Raw genomic sequence first — 16,712 nt, forward strand, 5'->3', positions numbered from 1 at the left:
TAAAGCTCAACATTCAGAAAAGGAAGATCATGGCATCTGGTCCCATCACTTCATGGCAAATAGATGGAGAAACAGTAGAAACAGTGTCAGACTTTATTTTTCTGGGCTCCAAAATCACTGCAGATGGTGATTGCAGCCATGAAATTAAAAGACGCTTACTCCTTGGAAGGAAAGTTATGACCAACCTAGATAGCATATTCAAAAGCAGAGACATTACTTTGCCAACAAAGGTCCATCTAGTCAAGGCTACTACTGTTTTTCCAGTAGTCATGTATGGATGTGAGAGTTGGACGTGGAGAAAGCTGAGCGCCGAAGAATGGATGCTTCTGAACTGTGGTGTTGGAGAAGACTCTTGAGAGTCCCTTGGACTGCAAGGAGATCCAACTAGTCCATTCTAAAGGAGATCAGTCCTTGGTGTTCTTTGGAAGGAATGGTGCTAAAGCTGAAACTCCAGTACTTTGGCCACCTCATGTGAAGAGTTGACTCGTTGGAAAAGACTCTGATGCTGGGAGGGATTGGGGGCAGGAGGAAAAGGGGACGACAGAGGATGAGATGGCTGGATGGCATCACCGACTCAATGGACATGAGTTTGAGTGAACTCTGGTTGTTGGTGATGGACGGGGAGGCCTGATGTGCTGCAATTCATGGGGTCGCAAAGAGTCGGGCACAACTGAGCGACTGAACTGAACTGAATCATCCAGAATGATCTCATGTTGAGGATTCTTAATTTCATCACATCTGCACAAGACCCATTTCCCGGAAAACTCACATTCACAGATTCTGGAAGTTAGGGCGTGCACATATCTTTTAAGGGGCTACCGTTCACCCCATTATACCTCTAAAGCCCAGGTCCAGGCTTATCTAGCCAGACTCCTGGTGAGAAGACAAGAATTGGCATCAGAACCTGCAACCAGGGGCCACAGGGGATCTCCCTGCCTCTGATCCAGGGATGGGGCCCTGAAGCTATGCTGCATTTGGCCTCCTGAGAACCCTGCTCCCTGAGGCCAGAAGCACCCAAGTCAGGGGTCCCAGCTTTCCTCCTAAACCCAGGGTCAGGCAGCTGCTGTCCTGGGAGCAAAAGCATGGGGAGGGCTTCTCTGTGCAGTCCTGTGCTCTGCTTGTGGAAGGAAGGGTCCCCACCTCATGCTTAATTCCCAATGACCAGGGCCGGGAGAAACAGAACAGGCAGTCCTGGTGCTTTTTGTTGTGGATTTTCTTCCACAGCCTTTTTCCTATTCTTAACTTTGGGAGGAACTCATCATGCCCAAGGGCAGTCATGTGCATTCAGCCCTGGATTCCAACCCCAGTCCTGCGGGAAAATGCAGATTCCAAGGCCCTGGGGGGACCCAAGGGAAGACCAAAGCACGCAGTAGCTCTTCACTACTCCTCCGTCTGTCTGTCCACTGGTCTCCCCAAATCCCCTCTCACTGCCCCCCACTTTCTTAGCTTCACCCTTCTGCCTCAAATGGGCTGGCCCTATACTGAGGTGCTGTGTCTGAGCCACTTGATGCTGACTGCCCCCCCAGGGATTCTGTGAGCCCTAGATGAATGGACGGATGGACAGACAGACGAAAAGTAAAGCCCTGCAGTCTTGAGACATGGGAGGTGCGCGGCTAACACTGCCCCTCCCCTGCCCCCTGGGGGATGGTCTTGGACTGACTGCGACCCCCAAGTTCTCTAAGCAGCCCAGACTGAAAGCGGAAGTGCCCCGGGGGACACAGGGAGCCAAAACAGACCCCCCGCGGGGCGCGCCGAGGGTGGATGCGGGGCCGGGCCTCCCTCCTGCTGTGCTGCGCATGCTCCTTGCCCCCCACCACGCCCCATCCCACGCCGAGCCGCCCCAGCCCTGCTAGTGCCCCGGCCCCAGCAAGTTGGAGCTGAACAGACGGACTACTGTGCAGGACGCGCCTCCTGCATGGCACCCAAGGGTAAAGTCAAGCCCCGTCGCCCCCTGAGGGTGGTGCCCTGGAGGGCTGCTCAGAGGTGGTGGCCTTGGCCTCGAACTTTCTCCGAGGCAGGGACGGGGGCGCGGTGCGGGGAGGAACGGAAGGACGGCTCAGAAGCCCGCGAGTCAGGTCTCAGCAGGTGGTTAGGGACTCCCTGGGAGGTGGCGAGCGCGGAGAGCTGCCGAAAAAGCCCTCGGGGCTTCCCTCCCCTTTCCTCTCGGTTTCTCTCCTCCGACTGCGGTTCGCGGCTGACTCTAGGGCTGCTCGGAGAGCGTCGCGACCGAGTAAGTTTGGATTTTGCCCCTCTGCGTCAGGTCGCGGCACTCCCGCCCAGGGACACCCCAGCCAACTGTCCGCGAACGTGAGCCCCTGAGGTCCCTGGACCGGCCCCCTTTGGTTCTCGGTGGGTGGGGCGTTGTGTTCCTGGGTGGTGAGGGATGTTAGCGGGGCCAAGCACACGCCGAGAAGGTGTGAGAAGAGGAAGCCAGGGGCCGAGCGGCAAAGCATGCCGGGCTCTGGACAGAGGTAGCAGTGCCAGCCCTCCGGCCCCCAGACAACAGCCAAGCACTCCCGGGGGCCAGGCTGCAGCGGGCACTGCAGATCCAGCCTTGGGGAACAAAACCCGCAAATCCCTGCTGTGGACTGGGTGGGGGGGAGGGATCCGATTCTAGTGGCAAGAAATGGGCAAGAAAGAGTCGACGTTTGGAATTAAGAACCACAGAGTCAATGTATGGCCAAAACCACTACAGCATTGCAAAGTAATTAGCCTCCAATTAAATGAGTTAATTTTAAAAATAAGCAAACAGAAAAGAATCACAGAGTATGTTAACCAGTGCTAAGTGCTGCGAGGCAGAAATAGAGAAGAGAGGTCAGGTGCGGGTTTAAGCAGTGTGGTTAGAAGGCAACCTTTTGGAAAAACTGAACGGAGGTGAAAGATCATTGGGGCCAGAGGCAACAGCCAGTGCAAAGGCAAGAGCCACTCTGGGCTAGTGTGGAGCAGAAGAGGGCAAGGTCCGGAAGCTTCTCCACATGAGTGAGATAGGCACTCCATGAAGGGCTGGGAACAGGTAGCATCTCTCTGTTCCCCACCCCCACCCACGCAAAGAGCAGAGCCTGGAGACCCGGGTTGCGAGGTTGCTCCCAGAGGCCTTTGCTGGCCCCGAGCAGTTCTCAGACTGGTCCTCAGGCCTTTCCCCTGGGTGGCTGGCAGGTGACACGATCTCCGGGAAGGCTGCCTGGCACTGAGCATTTGGGGTCTGGAATTACTAAAGCCCAGAGGAAGTTCCAGCAGGGCAGAAGGCAGCCAACCCTTGTGGCCCCGTGCGTTCCTCTCGGTGGATGACAAAGCCCCAATTCCCTGACCCGCCCTCAGTGGGACTGCTGCATGCCTTCCCTGGTGTTTGTTTCCGTTTTCTTTTTCTGGGGAAATAGCCCCATCTCGTGGTCTTCAGAAGACATCAGCACTGAAGCCCTCTGCTTCTCCCTCTGGTGCCCACGTTTCCACCTGTCTCCATCCCGCGGCCCCCAGCCAGGCTCAGCCAGTGACGGGGAGTCTGCCTCCCCTCTGTGGGGTGGACCAGCCTGGAAGGGGCTGCCGGGTTCCCCAGACTCTTGGGACCTTCCCAGCTCCTTGCCCCAAGTGCTGCTATCTGAGAGGCCCTCACCTGCATACCTGGTGTCCTATCTCTGGGAAACCCGAGCCCCGGGGCCTAGAATCATCCTTCAGCTTCTCCCCTACTCTGGAGAGGCCAAAGTGTCTCGGGAGAAGCCACCCTCCAGTTCTACAAGCTCCTTCCATATCTTTTCTTCCATTCCTGCTTGAGAAGGTCACACTGTTCCTACCCGGGGCTTTTAGGGCATTAGGGTCTGTGAAAAGGACTTTTCCTGTAGTTCAAACGGTAAAGAATCTGCCTGCGATGCAGGAGACCCTGGTTTGATCCCTGGGTCAGGAAGATCCTCTGGAGAAGGGAGTGGCAATCCACTCCAGTGTTCTTGCCTGGAGAATTCCATGGATAGAGGAGCCTGGCAGGCTATAGCTCATGGGGTGGCAGAGTCGGACACGACTGAGAAACTAACACACACACACACACACACACACACAGGGTCTGTGAGCACAGGGCTTGTCATGTTTCTTCCTAGGATTTGAAACTATGCTGCCAGTGGGGTGCTAGGTCCCAAGGATAGACGCTGCTGTGTGTAACCAGCTTGCTGGCTGGCACCTCTGATGCGCCTTGTGATACTGAACTTGAGCATCGGTCTCTGTCCACCAGTGAACTGTCCATGACGTGTTTCTCTTGGGTAGTCACAGTTCAAGTGTCTTCTCTCTTGAGGGCTTGCAGCACAACTTGGGATATAGGGTTAGAGAAAACACCTCTTCCTTTAAGTTTTTCTGTGTTTTTCAAAATGGATGGTGACCTGGCAGTACAGTCATGATAGAGAAAAAAATAAGGTTGTGATGTGTTTGAAAACAATTTGGCAATAGTCTGAAAACCCTTGCTAATATCAGTATTCCACACACACACACACGCCCCTTCAGCTTGTGCAGGCCTCTTAGTGAATGATGGTGGTTTCCCAGTGAACATGGTAAAAGAGAATCCCTTGACAGTGACATTAAGTATATTGGCAACACTGTGCAACTGTCACCAGTAGCAACTTCCAAACACTTTGATCACCCTGAAAAGAAGCAGTCACCCCACCCCACCCAATCCAAGCCCCTGGCTCTCTGACTCCCTGGATCTACCTATGACTCTCTGGATATGTCATATGTTTTATAAGATTTAAAGATTTTTTTTATAGTGAGCTACAGAACAGTGACACTCTGGAGAGATGACATGCAGAAGAAGGGGTGAGTGCTGCGGGAAGGCGCACCTGATAATGGTAGCTAGTGTCCACAGGGTCCCTAGGCGGTGGCTAGTTTGAATGGTTTCTCAGGCTCCAGGACACAGGGACTATCCTAGCTGTCTGGTACCTGGCCCCAGAGTGTGAGACCTCAGTAAGTGGGATTTGGGCCATGGGTTTAGTGGCCCAGGAGAGAGGGGCCCTGATATGGGAAGTCAGTGGGGTGGGAGCTTAGCAAACTGCCTGAGAAGGTGAAAGGAAAAGAGTTTTTCTTTTTTTTTTTTTTCCCCGCAATATTTATTTTAAATATTTTTAAATTTAATTTATTTATTTTAATTGGAGGAAAAGAGTTTTTAGTCATAATCTCAAAGCTCGATCGAGAAAGCTCTTGTGAAATCTTATCTTGCATCATATAAATAGAATCACCCAGTAGTTGTTGTTGTTTAGTTGCTCAGTCGTGTCCGACTCTTTGCGACCCCATCAACTGCAGCACACCAGGCTTCCCTGCCTTTTACCATCTCCTGGAGTGTGCTCAAACTCATGTCCATTGAGTCGGTGATACCATCCAACCATCTGTCGCCCGCTTCTCCACTTGCCGTCAATCTTTCCCAGCATCAGAGTCTTTCCCAGTGAGTCAGCTCTTTGCATCAGGTGGCCAAAATATTGGAGCTTCGGCTTCAGCATCAGTCCTTCCAGTGAATATTCAGGGTTGATCATGCAGAATGTGGCCTTTTGTGTCTGTGTCTGGTTTTTTCACTTAGCATCATGACACCAGGTTCACCCACATGGTAGCATGGGTCAGTATTTCATTCCCCTTTGCGGCCAAATAATGTTCCATCTTTGTCTAGATCATGGTTGGTTTTCCACTCTTCTGTTGATAGACACTTGGGTTGTTTCCACCTTTTGGAGATTATGAGTTGTTCTGCACTTAATTCACATGGGTGGACAAGTTTTTTTTCTTTTGGTGGACAGGTTTCTTTCTCTTTTTTTTTTTTTTAAGTGGACAAGTTTTTGTGAAAACATGTTTTCATTTCTTTTGAGCATATACTCAGGAGTGGAACTACTGGGCCTGATGATAACTATGTTTACTTACTAAGGAACTACCAGACTGTTTTCCCTTTTAACTTTGAACATTGTCAAGCAAATGGACAAGTAGAGTGGTCTAACCAAGCCCAGTACCCACCTCCCAGGGTTAGCAGTGGCCTCCAGCTTGCCTTATGTGCTTGTTTCCCTCCCTCACTCTCTCTTCCTCCCTCCCCCTCTTTCCATCTCTCTTTCTTTTGTTTTCATTAAAATACTTGAAAGTCACTTCACAAGCCCTGTTCTCCCCAAATGGTTCACTGTGCATCTCTTGAGAAAGACATTTTCTTCCCTGACCCGGGGGCCACGATTCACTCACCATGTGGGCAGCAGTCACCCCACCCTCACCCTCCACTCCCACTTTGATTCCTCTTTTGTTCATGCTAGCATGTCATCAGGGACTTCCACTGCACTTGGCTGTTGGCCACTTAACTCTTTTTTCATCCAGAACAATCTCCCTCCCCAGCCTCCTCTTTCCCCTGTGACACTGATTTGCAGAGGAAACCAGGAAACAGCCCACCTTCTGGATCAGTGCTGGCTGCTCCATTTTGGTGCCTTTAACCGATCCCTCTGTCCCAAGGTCCTCTGTAAACCAGAGGCTGAGTCACAAGGCAGCATAGAATCAGGTCAAGCTTTGGCAGGAGCCCTACTGAGCACTTCCACCAAGGGAATGGACATCCCACCTCTGGGGGACATCCCAGCTCTGTCCCACCCTTAGGTTCACTTCATCTCTTGTTACCAGCAGTAAATAGGGAAGACATTATGACATCATGTGGCCAGCAGCCCTCAGCATTTCACCTCATGGTTTTGCAGGAAGGGGGACCCCTTCCAGAGCCCAAGAGTGGGCTCTTGTCTGACACTCGGAAATGAATTGTCCAAGGAGGCACACATCCTGAGACTTTACTGAGACTTTACAAGAGATTTTACTGAGAAGGGACACCCAGGCAGAGAACAGTAGGGTAAGGGAACCCAGGAGAACTGCTCGGCCACGTGGCCTGCAGTCTCGGGTTTTATGGGTGGGATTAGCTTCTGGGTTATCTTTGGCAAGTCATTCTGACTCAGGGCCCTTCCTGGTGGCACATGCATTGCTTAGCCAAAATGGATTCCTGCAAAGAGGATCCTGGGACATGTGACATCTCCTTTTGGCCTTTTCCGAACTCTTCTGGTTGGTGGTGGCTTGTTGGTTATGTGTTCCTTACCAGGACCTCCTGTCGTAAAATAACTCACGCAAATGGTAATTGTGGTGCCTAAGATTTTTATCCTATTTTTCCAATTTCTGCCATTTTTTTCCTTGAAGTTAGCTCTAGTTCTAACTCTTCTTACTGCTCCTTTGAAGGTACTATGTCTTCTCCTTACTCTTTCTCCCCCATGCTGGTTGTAAAGTTTTCTCTTTTTCTTTGGTTTTCATCAGTGGAACTATGTTGTGCCTTTGTATAATTTTTCTTTTTTTTAATTTCTCTTGCTTGATATTCTTAGAGCTTCTTAAATCTGTTGGTTAATACCTTCCTCTTATATTTAGAAAATCTTGTAAACATTTGTTCAGATCTGTTTTCTTCATAGATCTTCAGTTATAGTGTTTCATATGTCTCTTATTGGTCTTTTCTATATTTTCCACTTTTTTGTTTTTTAATGTCTTGGCTTTTATTTATGGTATTTTGTATCGACATGTCATCCAATTCAAAATTCTGACTTTTGTGTTACTCTCCTGTTGGTGGTGGTTTAGTTGCTAAGTCATGTCCGACTCTTTGTGACCCCATGGTCTGTAGCCTGCCATGCTCCTCTGTCCATGGGATTCTCCAGGCAAGAATACTGGAGTGGGTTGCCATTCCCTTCTCCAGGGGATCTTCCCGACCCAGAAATCGAACCCTGGTCTGCATTGCAGGCAGATTCTTTATCAACTGTGCTATGAGGGAAGCCTTATCTCCTATTAATACCATTTACTGAGCTCACTTTAGACGTTTCAGTTAAAGAGTATCCTTTCGATTCTTTTCTGATACAGATATTGTCTAGGGAAATTGCCATCTTTTCATGTATTTCTTCCATCTCTTTCACTATTTTCTTTAACATATTAATTATATTTTAATGTCTTAGTTTGTTAACTCAAATATGTAGATTGCTTATTTGGTTCTGTTTTGTGTTGTGTTTCTTCTTTTTGAGGTTTGTTCTTATGGTCCTATTTCTTGGTAATGTAGTTATTTTTAGTTAAATGCTAGAAATATAAATAATCCTGCAGTATTTACAATTAAATGTTAATTTAATTCATATTTTAGAATCTTTAAAATTATAGATACTCCTGAAGATTATATCTTCTCCTGGAAAAGTTTCACCCTTTCTTCACTAGGTTGATAAAGTGGAAGTTAGCCCCCTTAATTCAGGCAGGTACTGAATGGAATGCAGGTTGGGTTTTGTTTTAGTAAGGTATCAGCTGCCTTTGATTATTTCTGGGCTTTCATCTGAAAACCTAGTTTGTTCACCAGACTTCTTCCCTTAAAGGTTCCTTAACTCTTAAGTTTTGTATCATCAGTTCCCTGAGCTCTGCTTTTCAGACTTTCAGTTTAGCTTTTGGGCCTTTTTAGCTTCAGAAGTTCATATACACCATGAGAGGAAAAGATAACCATATGCTTAAGATGTCTCATGTCTCTGATTTTGTTACTACAGCCTTCTCAGACTGCTTTAAACTTCTGCTCAGGACAAACTGTATTTCTCAGCCTGTTCCCTGTGCCTTGAGTTGTCCAAGAAAAGAACATTAAATTAATTATCCATGGTTATCTCCTGAACTTTAGTCCCTCTTGTTCTCACTGCTTGGGCAACTCTTAGGTGCTTTCTAAGAAATGATTTTGTATTCATCTGGCTTTGCCAATTTGGGGAAGAATTATTGGTTTGTTATAAGCTTTTTGTCCCAACTTGGAGGTTAGTTTCATAGCTACTTGCAAGTGATTTAGTATTAATTTTGCTCTAGTCACTGACAGTTGATGGTGTTTCTTTAAAATAAAAATGTACTCCTTTAATTGGTGCAAGGACATTTCAAGTTGAATTCTTTTGTCATGTGTTAAGATATTTTTCCCCCATCATTCTACTACTTCTGCTTCCCTGGTGGCTCAGACCGTAAAGAATCTGCCAGCAATGCGGAAGACCCGGGTTCAATCCCTAGGTTGGGAAGATCCCCTGGAGGAGGGCATGGCAACTCACTCCAGTATTCTTGTGTGGAGAGTCCCCATGGATGGAGGAGCCTGGCAGGCTACAGTCCATGGGGGTCACAGAGAGGGGGACACAACTAAGCGACTAAGCACAGCACATTGTTAACTGACAGCTCATTGTGGGTGATAAGTAAATTTGGGGCAATTTAAATTGTTCGAGGGACCCTGTCCCCTTGCCCTTTCTCAGGGCTCAAACAGGCTGTGACACCCACTCTTCCCCCAACGGCCCAGCTGGGGCCCATCTTTGGGCTGGGTATGGGCCATGCCCTTTGCCTGCTACTCTCTTTGCTCACCCCCAGTCCACAGCTCTCAGCCTGTGCTCTCAGAAAGCACCCTCTCTCCCAGCATTGGAGCGGGGGAGCCTCCATCATGCATTCCACCAGCTTTGTCTTTCTCTTTCTCTGAGAGCAAGTCTGTTTACAAGTGAAAGTGACGTGTATTTGAAGTTTTTCTTTAAGACCCCTGAGCTCGATCTCCTTCTGCAGGGCTTCCCTGGTGGCTCAGTGGTAAAGAATGTGCCTGCCAATGCAGGACACACGGGTTCAATCCCTGGGATGGAAAGAACCCGCATACTGCAGAGCAACTGAGTCCATGCACCACAACTACTGAGCCTGTGCTCTAGAGGCCAGGAGCTGCAACTACTGAGGCCACATGCTGCAACTACTGAAGAGAAGCCACTTCAGTGAGAAGCCCGTGCACCACAGCTGGAGAGTAGTTCCCACTCTCTGCAAATAGAGAAAAGCCCATGCTGCAACAGAGACCCAGTACAGCCAAAAATAAATAAAATCATATATATACATATATATATATATATATATATATATATATATGTAATATATGTATAGGCTTCCTAGTGGCTCAGACAGTAAAGAATCTGCTTGCAATGCAGGAGACCTGGGTTCGATCCCTGGGTCAGGAAGATCCCCTGGAGAAGGGAATGGCAACCCACTCCAGTATTATTGCCTAGAGGATTCTATGGACAGAGGAGCCTGGTGGGTTACAGTCCATGGGGTTGCAACTAGAAAAAAGCCCATGCAGCAGCAAAGACCCAGAGGAGCCAAAAATAAATAAATAAAATTGTATATATATACATATGTATGTATATGTAAAGAACTCTGACCTCAGGGGCAAGGGAGTGGCAGTGGGGCTTCCAGGGATAGCTTGAAAGTCAGGATTGAGGGGCTAGTCATGTGGTAGGAGGGCTGAGAGAGGAAGGAAGTGAGAAAAGGAAAGAAGAAAGACACTCCCTTAACAGTCTGGCAGCCTGGCTAGGCGGGTCCAGCATGAGGAGAGATGGAATCCTTGTCTCCTGAGGAGACGGGACAGAAGCTCAGCTTTGGAAAGTGTTATGCATTGAATTTTGTTAGCAGCTCTGATTGGGGCCTTATCTGGACAGCTCTTCTCAGCCTTGGAGTGAGGGTGAGGGTTAAAGAACAAACCTAAATTGAGACCCAGGAAGGTAGTGACACTTGGTGCTCTCTATGTCTTTCCAGGTGACAGGATGAATAGCAAGCTGCCAATTTCAAAGGAGAAAAATTGTCCAGAAGAACTCCCAGGGGCCAATCTTCAGGTTGGCAACATGGGCCAGGTAACCGGGCAGTCGGAGGAAACACTTGAGCACAGACAGAAAAATGCCTGTTGTCCACAGACAAGTTCCAGCAGGGGTGACCCTCCTGAGGAGAAAGGCCAAGGCAGCTCCCCAGGTGAGGGAAGAGAGATGCAGGGAAGCAGCTGCGGAGGTAAGCAGGATTTGGTTGTAAGGCAGCCGAGTTTCAAAGACACGGAGAGGCGGTTCTTGTGTCAGCAGTGTGGGAAATCCTTTACCCGGAACTCCAGCCTTGTCAAGCACCAAGTCATCCATAGTGGCGTGAAGCCCTTTAAGTGTGGTGAGTGTGGGAGACATTTTCAGCACAAGTTCTCACTCACGGAGCACCAGCGCACCCACAGCGGTGAGAAGCACTATACATGTGGTGAGTGTGGAAAGACTTTCACACGTGGCTCCAGCCTCATGAAACACCAGATTATCCACACTGGCGAGAAGCCCTATGGGTGTGATGAATGTGGGAAACGCTTTGGGCGCAAATTCACACTCACGGAGCACCAGCGCATCCACAGCGGTGAGCGGCCCTACTCCTGTGATGTGTGTGGCAAGGCCTTCACCAGGAGCTCCAACTTAATTGAGCACCAACGCACGCACAGCAGTGAGAAGCCCTACACATGCAGCCAGTGCCCAAAAGCCTTCAAGGGCATCTCCCAGCTCATTCACCACCAGCGTGTCCACAAGGAAGAGAAGCCATTCATGTGCAAGGAGTGCGGAAAGGCCTTCCGGGGGCATTCAGGCCTCAGCCAGCACCGCCCGGTGCACACCGGTGAGAAGCCCTATGAGTGCAGTGAGTGTGGGAAGACCTTCAGCCGGCGATTCAACCTCCTCAACCACCAGATAGTGCACATTGAGAAGAGACCTTACGTGTGTCAAGAGTGCGGAAAGGCGTTCCACCACAGTTCTGCCTTCCTGAAGCACTGGCGCACCCACAGCCGCCCACAGCCCTGTGCCTGCGGCCACTGTGATGACTGCAACCAGGCCTCCAAGGAGAAACCACAGCCTGACCAGCAGCCGAGAATTCACCAGAACCTCTTGGAAGGGAACAACTCAAGAGATGGACCTGGCCTGCCAGGACCTCCAAAGAGCCACTGCAGAGTCCCGCCCAGAGAATGAGAATCACCTTCAAGACTCCAGCTGTGCCACTGCCCCAGCACTGCCATCTGACTGGGTGCTCTGCAGGAAGGCTGACTTTAAGATGAGCCCTCCTAGTCCCCCTCCCTTCCCTCGTTGATGATGCAGTTGTACCCCAGAGACTGCACCGAAGACTGGCCCCTTATCACATTTGTATTCCTCACTGGAGCAGCTGAAAATGCCCTTGCCCCTTGTGCCTGGGGCCTGCGTGCTGTGGGTGGGAGGGAGCGAGTGCTTTGAGTTAAGTAGTGACCCATATCATCTCATAGGGGGCCTTCACTTCATCCCAAGAGTTGTTAGTGTTTTCAGGTAGAAGACACAAAGAGCACTTTAATCCTTTAAAAGCTTAGTAGTGGAAGGGACTTGGCAGCACTCAAAATTGTGGGCTCCACATCGAGGCTGTGGCTGGACTGTGACATCACCTAAAATTCATCAGAAATGGTCTGAGAAAGGACTCAGAGACTGCGATGGTAAACTGCTCGTGCCCTCTTTGTGTGCCCACACGTCAGCCCACGGAGAGTGGCATCTCCCCAGGGGGTAATTCACAGGACACCCTGCTTTTGTGCTGAGCAGTGGCCCATACTTTTTCCAGGCCATTTGACTTTGTGCCTGAAAGCCGCAGCCTCCCACGGGCACCGCCAGCTGCTTCCAGGAGAAGCAGCACCCAGGACCCATCTTTTTGGAGCTCGGGGGATTTGGGAGGACAGCTTCCCTGGGCCCTTCAAAGAGGATGAGGCCTGGGGACTCTCGGCTTCCCCTCTCAGAGAGAGGAGCCCTTGGGCTCAGGTCCCTCCCAACTGCCACCAGCTGCCCTGCTGCCTTTCATCTCCTACCCGCACCCTGGCTCACCCCACCCACTGCCTCCAGATTCAGCCTGCAAGGGCCGGGCTGGTCTGTCTGCTCCTCCTCCCCACCCTCAGTGCCTAAAGCGCCCAACTTAAGTTGCTTCTCCCCCTGAAACAGCAGCCCCTCATGCCTAGTGCTGATCAGGAGGAAAGCAGGCCAGGTTAGGAATTTGCACAGAGCAAGCCCAGTAATGGCTCTTGCTTTCACATGATGTTTGTTACAATATTAGAGGTTCAGTTGCTTTCGATGTTTCTGCATTCAGGTGTAATGTAAGTCATAGTAGAAATTTTTGCTATAGGGGAGTGTCAGGGAATCGCCCCTTAAATAAGAATCCTTCCAACCCTCTCAGAAGACCTCAGGAAGGAGAAAGGGGCCTACCTCAGGCCTGACGGTCAATTAGCTTGCTGGCAAGCCTGGCTCGTCTTCTCACCCCCTCCCCTATCCCTGCAGAGACAGGGTGAAGCCTTCAAATGGCACTTTACTGCAAGCCACCCTCTGCCCACCCTACCCACAGAGACTCTGCAGGGGAGAGTTTGTGCTGCCTGGGGGGAAGTTGCTGGCAGGTCTGGATTGTTCTGCCCACACTGTCCCCAGAGCTGGGACCAGGAATTCTGCCCCTTGCCCTTCTCAGCCCTGCATCCCAGTTGGATCGCCACCTGCCAGCCCCCTTCATCACCCGCCAGGGTCTTTGGCTCAGTCACACGGGCTGCCAGAGGGCAGGCAGGTGGTGGGTGTGCTGGAGATTTCCCCCTCTGGGCCTCTGAGAAGCACGTACTTCCCCTGCCAGAAACTGGGCTTGGAAATGTAGGGCTCCTGCACATGCTGCTTGGAGCGCCCACTGCTTGAACGACTCTGAAAGTGAGAGGGAGAGAAGGAGATAGAGATCGAGTCATTTCATACAGTTATATGACCATCACTTGTACACATTTGTGACTTAGGAAAAGTTCTTTAGTTGTTGTAACTTGCTTTTATTTCAGCCTCTTTTTGCTCTGTGTGTCACGTTGTCTTTGAGCCCAGCATTTAGTAAATATTTGTGAAATGAATCTTGTCCCCTTAGCACATTGACCTCAGGTTTTAGACCACAGTTGGCTCCAACCTTACCTTTTGGCAGTGGAAAGTATTTGCAGCTTTGGATTTTCCACTAGAAAAAGACATTTTAAAGGAGTGTTGTCTTTGGACTCTGTGGTGAGGTCACTGGGAAGTGTGTTGTTCGTCTGAGGTGCCAGACAATCTGTCTTAAGGCAGCAGGGCTTCAGGAAGCCCATCCCCACAAAGGGCAGGGGATAGGGGCCTGAGGCCATGTGCTTGGGCTCTGGTCCCCTTTTTGTTCAGCTGAGGACCCAGGATAGGGGCAACAATTGCTTCATGACGGACCCGGAAGGAGCGTAAATCCATGCACAATGCTATCCATTTCCATCGCTCTAGAAAGTGAATGGCTTCACTCCTATGGGTCAGTAACCAACTTTTAATAAAGAAAAGGTGTATCTCCCCAGTACAGCATCATCCCATTGGTTCCACTGGATAAGCTGACTAAATTTTGAACGTGAGCACCTTTTTTTACCTTGGTACCCACCTAGAGATGACTAGATACTGGGGGTACAGGTGGTGATGTCTGATTTTTCAACAGAAAGTGGACTTGCCTGGAGAGATGCAAGCAGAGATGCCAGGAACGTGTGCTCTGGTCTCAGTGCCCTGAAAGGCTCCAGGGTTTCTAAGTGCTTACCCAGATATATGACATGTATAAGTGATGCATCTTTGGTTTGGCATTTCTCCATTTCATCTCACTCCTCTTCATTAGATTTTCACGCCTCTTCATTAGCACATGTGGTGGTAATCAATCGGGTATTCATCAGGAACTAAACGGGTATCACATGGAATCATCCAGAGTGTCCAGAGAGGATGCTTGCTATTTGCCTTCTACCATGCTTTGAAATCGGGCTCCCCTCTCGCTAGGTGGGGAACTGCAATTGTGGCCCGCACTTGCTTTCTGATGACGACTGGAGTGTAAAAGCTGAGACTGTTGGGGAATGTCTTGCCTGCTTTTCACCACCTGCCCCCCAACAAAATTCACACTCCACACTTCTGGACTGGGCTTCAGCTCCGAAGATGACCCTGTCGGATGCTGGATCAGCCTGTAGCACATGATTTGCTCTTCCAAATTTGGGACACTTTTTAAGAGCTGTTTAAGTGCTGCGGCAGTATCTTCTCATAACTGGTCAACTGTCCCAACGGAATTATTTGACTTTGGGTGTAAACAAATAAGGAAGGTCTGGGTGTTGGTTTGAAGTAACAGCAGTTTGGTGAAAGGTCTCAGGAAAGGGTGCTGACCTAGACTGGGGGAGGGGGAGCCAAGACAGTGTGTCTGGGCGTGAAGGGAAGCCAGGACCCCTCCAAGCGGAGCTGCATAGAGACCAAGGGCAGCCACCCAAGGCCACTGGGACTCCTAGAACAGGAAGGCAGAGCACCCCATCAGTGACCTGGTGTCTTAGACCTTTTGCTTACATTGCCTGCAAGGCTTGTTCCCCTTTGTGAAGCTGCCTGGTGCCTGAGAAGGGGGCTCAGGATTCTGTTGCCATTGTTGTTGAATGTCCTTAGTTTCTAACTCTTTACTGGATGGCTTCCCCCTCACTCTTGGGGCTGGTTCTGGCCCATGCTGTGGCAGCCTAGGGGAAGCAGGATGCCCAGGCTGGAGGCAACTCCCTGTGAACAGTTCCAGAGGGGCCAGGACCCTGCTTTTGCCATTCCTGCCTCGGTAGGGGGACACGGCAGCTTTCAGTTCAGGATGCTGAGTCTTTCCCTGGTTAGGTAGCAAAGTGCTGTGTGGAGGTCAGGGTAGAACTTAGTACCAGGTGAACTTTGAAGACGAGTAGAGATCATGGGATTTCTGGGAGGATGGAGGGCTTTCTGTAGGGCAGACATGGGGTAAAGAGTCATTAGAACCAGTGCACAAACAGCTAGGAGTGTCAGACGAAGAAGCGTGGTCTATAGCTGGCTCCTGAAGAAGAGCAGTTTTTTGTAACATGAGAGAATTATTCTAAGATCAAGGAAGAAAAAAGTTGCAGATGATAACTGCTAGAGTTTGTGAATTTACACATTGAAGACCACTAAGTGTACACTGGAGTCATCTAGACAGTTCTGAAGAATTTTCCATGCAGAAAGTGGACAAAAGGACAGAGTACTGGAGGGGCGGGGAAGGGCAGACAGGAGTGGCCAAATTTGCAAAGCACCCTGGGTCGTGGCTTGCTGCCATTTATTCCCTCAAGTCAGTTCCCACTTGTACCTGTACTTAGATGGTTTCCTCTTGTGCTAGCCACAGTGTGTCCATGACATCACAACACAAGGGTCCTCTAGGATTTGAAGGTTGCTGGTTCATCTTTCAAAACCTGCACATATTCAGAGTGTACAATTGGATGAGTTTTGATACATATCCACCTGTAAAACCACAGCAGTGAAGATGGTGAATGTATGTCCATCACCCCAAAAAGTTACCTTGTATGCCCCAGTGCTCACTCCTTCCTACCCCTTCTTGCCACCCCCGCTTCTCACAGCGATTGTTCTTCCTGTCACTCCACATTGGTTTGCCTTTTCTAGAATTCTGTGTAATTGAAATCTTGCCTGACTCTCAGCATAATGACTTTGAAGTTCATCCAGGTTGTTGTGTAAGTTCTTCATTTTTTAATCACTAAGTACTAGTCTTATTGTCTGAATGGATCAAAATGATTTTGGTACATTCTTGGGTTTTCCAAGCTTTGGCCTATACAAATAAACCTGCTGTGAAGTTTTGTGTGCAATTTTTTGTGTGGACAGATGTTTTCCTTTCTCCCGCATATATAGCTAGGAGTGGAATTGCTGGGTCACATAGTAAGTCTATGTTTAACTGTTTGAGGAACTGCCAAAGTGTTTTCCAAAGCAGTTGCACCATGCTACCTTCCCACCAGAAATGTATGAGGGGTCCAACTTTGCACATCATCCCAATACTTGTTTTTGTCCATCTTTGTGATTCCAGACATCCTGGTGGGTTGAAGTGGGATCATGTTGTAGTTCTGATTTGCATTTTCCTGATGATTAATG

At 49.5% G+C, this 16,712-nt stretch overlaps 1 protein-coding gene across 1 annotated transcript; it reads left to right on the forward strand.

Annotated features, from left to right (window-relative positions):
• Positions 1-1,825: 1,825 nt before the first annotated feature.
• Positions 1,826-16,455, forward strand: ZFP92 (ZFP92 zinc finger protein). Its single transcript, XM_070784947.1, has 2 exons — positions 1,826-1,928; positions 10,555-16,455. Exons 1-2 carry the CDS (start codon positions 1,916-1,918, stop codon positions 11,775-11,777), a joined length of 1,236 nt encoding a protein of 411 aa, XP_070641048.1. The 5' UTR covers positions 1,826-1,915; the 3' UTR covers positions 11,778-16,455.
• The last annotated feature ends 257 nt before the right edge of the window (positions 16,456-16,712 follow it).

This window comes from Bos indicus, chromosome X (genome assembly GCF_029378745.1).
Source record: "Bos indicus isolate NIAB-ARS_2022 breed Sahiwal x Tharparkar chromosome X, NIAB-ARS_B.indTharparkar_mat_pri_1.0, whole genome shotgun sequence".
In the NCBI taxonomy this organism is placed as follows: Eukaryota; Metazoa; Chordata; class Mammalia; order Artiodactyla; family Bovidae; genus Bos; species Bos indicus.